The sequence below is a fragment of the Sinocyclocheilus rhinocerous genome, unplaced genomic scaffold, assembly GCF_001515625.1.
Source record: "Sinocyclocheilus rhinocerous isolate Xijiao unplaced genomic scaffold, SAMN03320098_v1.1 scaffold1761, whole genome shotgun sequence".
Classification (NCBI taxonomy): domain Eukaryota; kingdom Metazoa; phylum Chordata; class Actinopteri; order Cypriniformes; family Cyprinidae; genus Sinocyclocheilus; species Sinocyclocheilus rhinocerous.
In genome coordinates this window covers 4087-6312 of record NW_015635056.1, presented here as the reverse complement: position 1 = coordinate 6312, position 2226 = coordinate 4087, and the positions used below count along the sequence as shown (strand labels likewise).

The 2226-nt window shown below is 41.4% G+C and overlaps 1 protein-coding gene across 1 annotated transcript in view; it reads left to right on the top strand.

The window, feature by feature from the left end:
* Positions 1 to 83: 83 nt before the first annotated feature.
* bglap (bone gamma-carboxyglutamate (gla) protein) overlaps positions 84 to 2226 on the top strand; it is a 3035-nt gene continuing 892 nt past the window's right edge. Inside the window, exons 1-3 of the mRNA XM_016560776.1 lie at positions 84 to 178; positions 258 to 308; positions 597 to 600. Of these exons, the coding sequence (XP_016416262.1) occupies positions 121 to 178; positions 258 to 308; positions 597 to 600 (113 nt within the window). The 5' untranslated portion in view covers positions 84 to 120. The remainder of the gene's footprint in view (positions 179 to 257; positions 309 to 596; positions 601 to 2226) is intronic.

Here is a 2226-nt window from a genome sequence, read left to right as displayed (position 1 = left end):
TGTGTGTGTGTGTTTGATTCCTCATCCAATCGTGATGTCAGATCGTTGTGATGTCACGTTATAAATGAAGTGAGCGACACAGAGAAACAGTCACAGATCAGCTGAAACACGGAGACAAACATGAAGAGCCTCACACTCCTGATCTTCTGCTGCGTGATAGCTGCATGTCTGAGCGCAGGTCAGTGTGTGTGTGTCTGTGTGTGTGTGTGTAGTGTATATGTGTGTATGATTGTTCTCTCTGTGTTCTTCTCTTGTAGGTCTTCCTGACACTAAATCAGTGAGTCCTGCAGAATCTCCCAGTGATGATGGTGAGACACGTGTGTGTGTGTTATAGTGTGTGTGTGTGCGTGCGTGCGTGCGTGCGTGCGTGCGTGTGTTATAGTGTGTGTGTGTGTGTGTGTGGCGTGCGTTTACTGCAGTTTGCATATGTTGTATGTTGGCTGAATCTGAATATTCTCAAGGTAAAGTAAATATAGTGTTGTTCAAGGGCTTGTGCTGATCTGTGGTGATTCAGTCCTGAAGTCTTTCAGTGTTTCAGTCTTTCTGCTGGTCTGTAATTATCAGCCGTTCCTGAAGATCTCTTTCAGCTGCTTCAGGTGTGTTTGTTTAGAGCTGAACTGTGCAGGAAGAGATTTTCCCTTCAAGTAGAGTCAGAAATATCATAATTACATGAATGATTGATTGCAAAGATATATGTGGGAACGAGCATGACGGAGGGTGAGTTTCTATCAGTTCCTTTCATTTCATCAGGATGATTGTATGGTCCGTTACGCTAAAGAGCTTCTCTGGCCGCAGAAGAAGGAATTCACACAAATAGAGAGAGAGCCTCTTCAGCTAAATAGGCAAGGCAAATTTTATTTATAGAGCAAAAGTTTATCTCAACCATAATTGTTTCAAAGAGCTTTACAATAAAAATAAATCTGAATTTAAAAGAGAAAAGGAAAGAGAAAAAAAGACAAAGGAAAATAAAACAATTATCAAAAACAATGAAAATGTAAATACATAAAACACCAATTCAACTATTCAAAGTACATACACAGCATCACTCAAATGCTAGAGAGTACAAATAAGTCTTTAAACTGGATTTAAAAGCATCCAGTGATGGAGAAGACCGTTCCACAGCTTCGGGGCAACTACTGAGAAAGATCGATCACCTTTTGCTTTACAACGTGAACGGGGGACAGATAAAAGTGACTGATCACAAGATCTTAATGACCTAGAGGCTGTATATGGCCGAATCACAAATATAATCCAGGGCAGAATTATGCAATGCCTTGAATGCAAAAAGAAGGGTCTTAAAGTCGACTCTAAGTTTTATAGGGAGCCAGTGCAATGAGGCAAGGGCAGGGGAGATATGATCCCTTCTCATATGGCGCTTTTCCACTGCGTGGTACGACTCGGCTCGGCATGGCTCAGTACGGCTGAGCCGTACCGTGCCGTACCATGCAGTGGAAAAGTGCCATTAGTTCCTGTTAAGAATCTGGCTGCTGCATCTGAAACCGAGACAGTGTAGATTGAGGTAAGCCAATGTACAACGTGTTACAGTAATCCAATCGAGAAGAAATTAGTGCATGGATTACAATTTCAAAGTCTTTACTAGAAAGAAAGTGTTTCACCTTGTCACTGATCTGAGATGAAAAAGCTACTCTCTACTCTTTGAGGCCAAAGAGAGCATGTAGAAGGAAAACGCACAATGGATAGGCGCAATGGGAGAAGTAAATGAACCAATATTTACAGAAAAAGTCATCCCCTTTAAGTATTAGGCAAACCACTCTAAAGCTAGGCCCTGAACCCCAACAACACGCTCAAGTCGTTTCAGAAGAATATCGTGGTCGACAGTATCAAATGCGGCACTCAAATCTAAAAGTATCAGGATAGCAGATGACCCAGAATCAATGGACAGCAGAATGTCATTTGTAACCTTCAGCAATGCTGACTCTAGCTGTGTCTCATTTAGAAGCCTGCGCCCTCCGGAGGTCGAATCCTCTGTAGGATGCATATACGAAGTGTCCTCAACCTAGAATTAAACGAGACGGCCTTCGCAGGACAGGCGGAAAAGGAAACAGGAAGTATCACATGCTCTAAAAGTAACACATTTAGAGCATGGTTGCGTTCTCACACTACTTAAATTAAGTAAAATTATTTCTAAATTTGGAAAGTAATTTGAAAAAAAAAAAATGCTTTTACTTGTTTTATTTTGTTCAATGTTTGAGGAGCTGCAGCGTA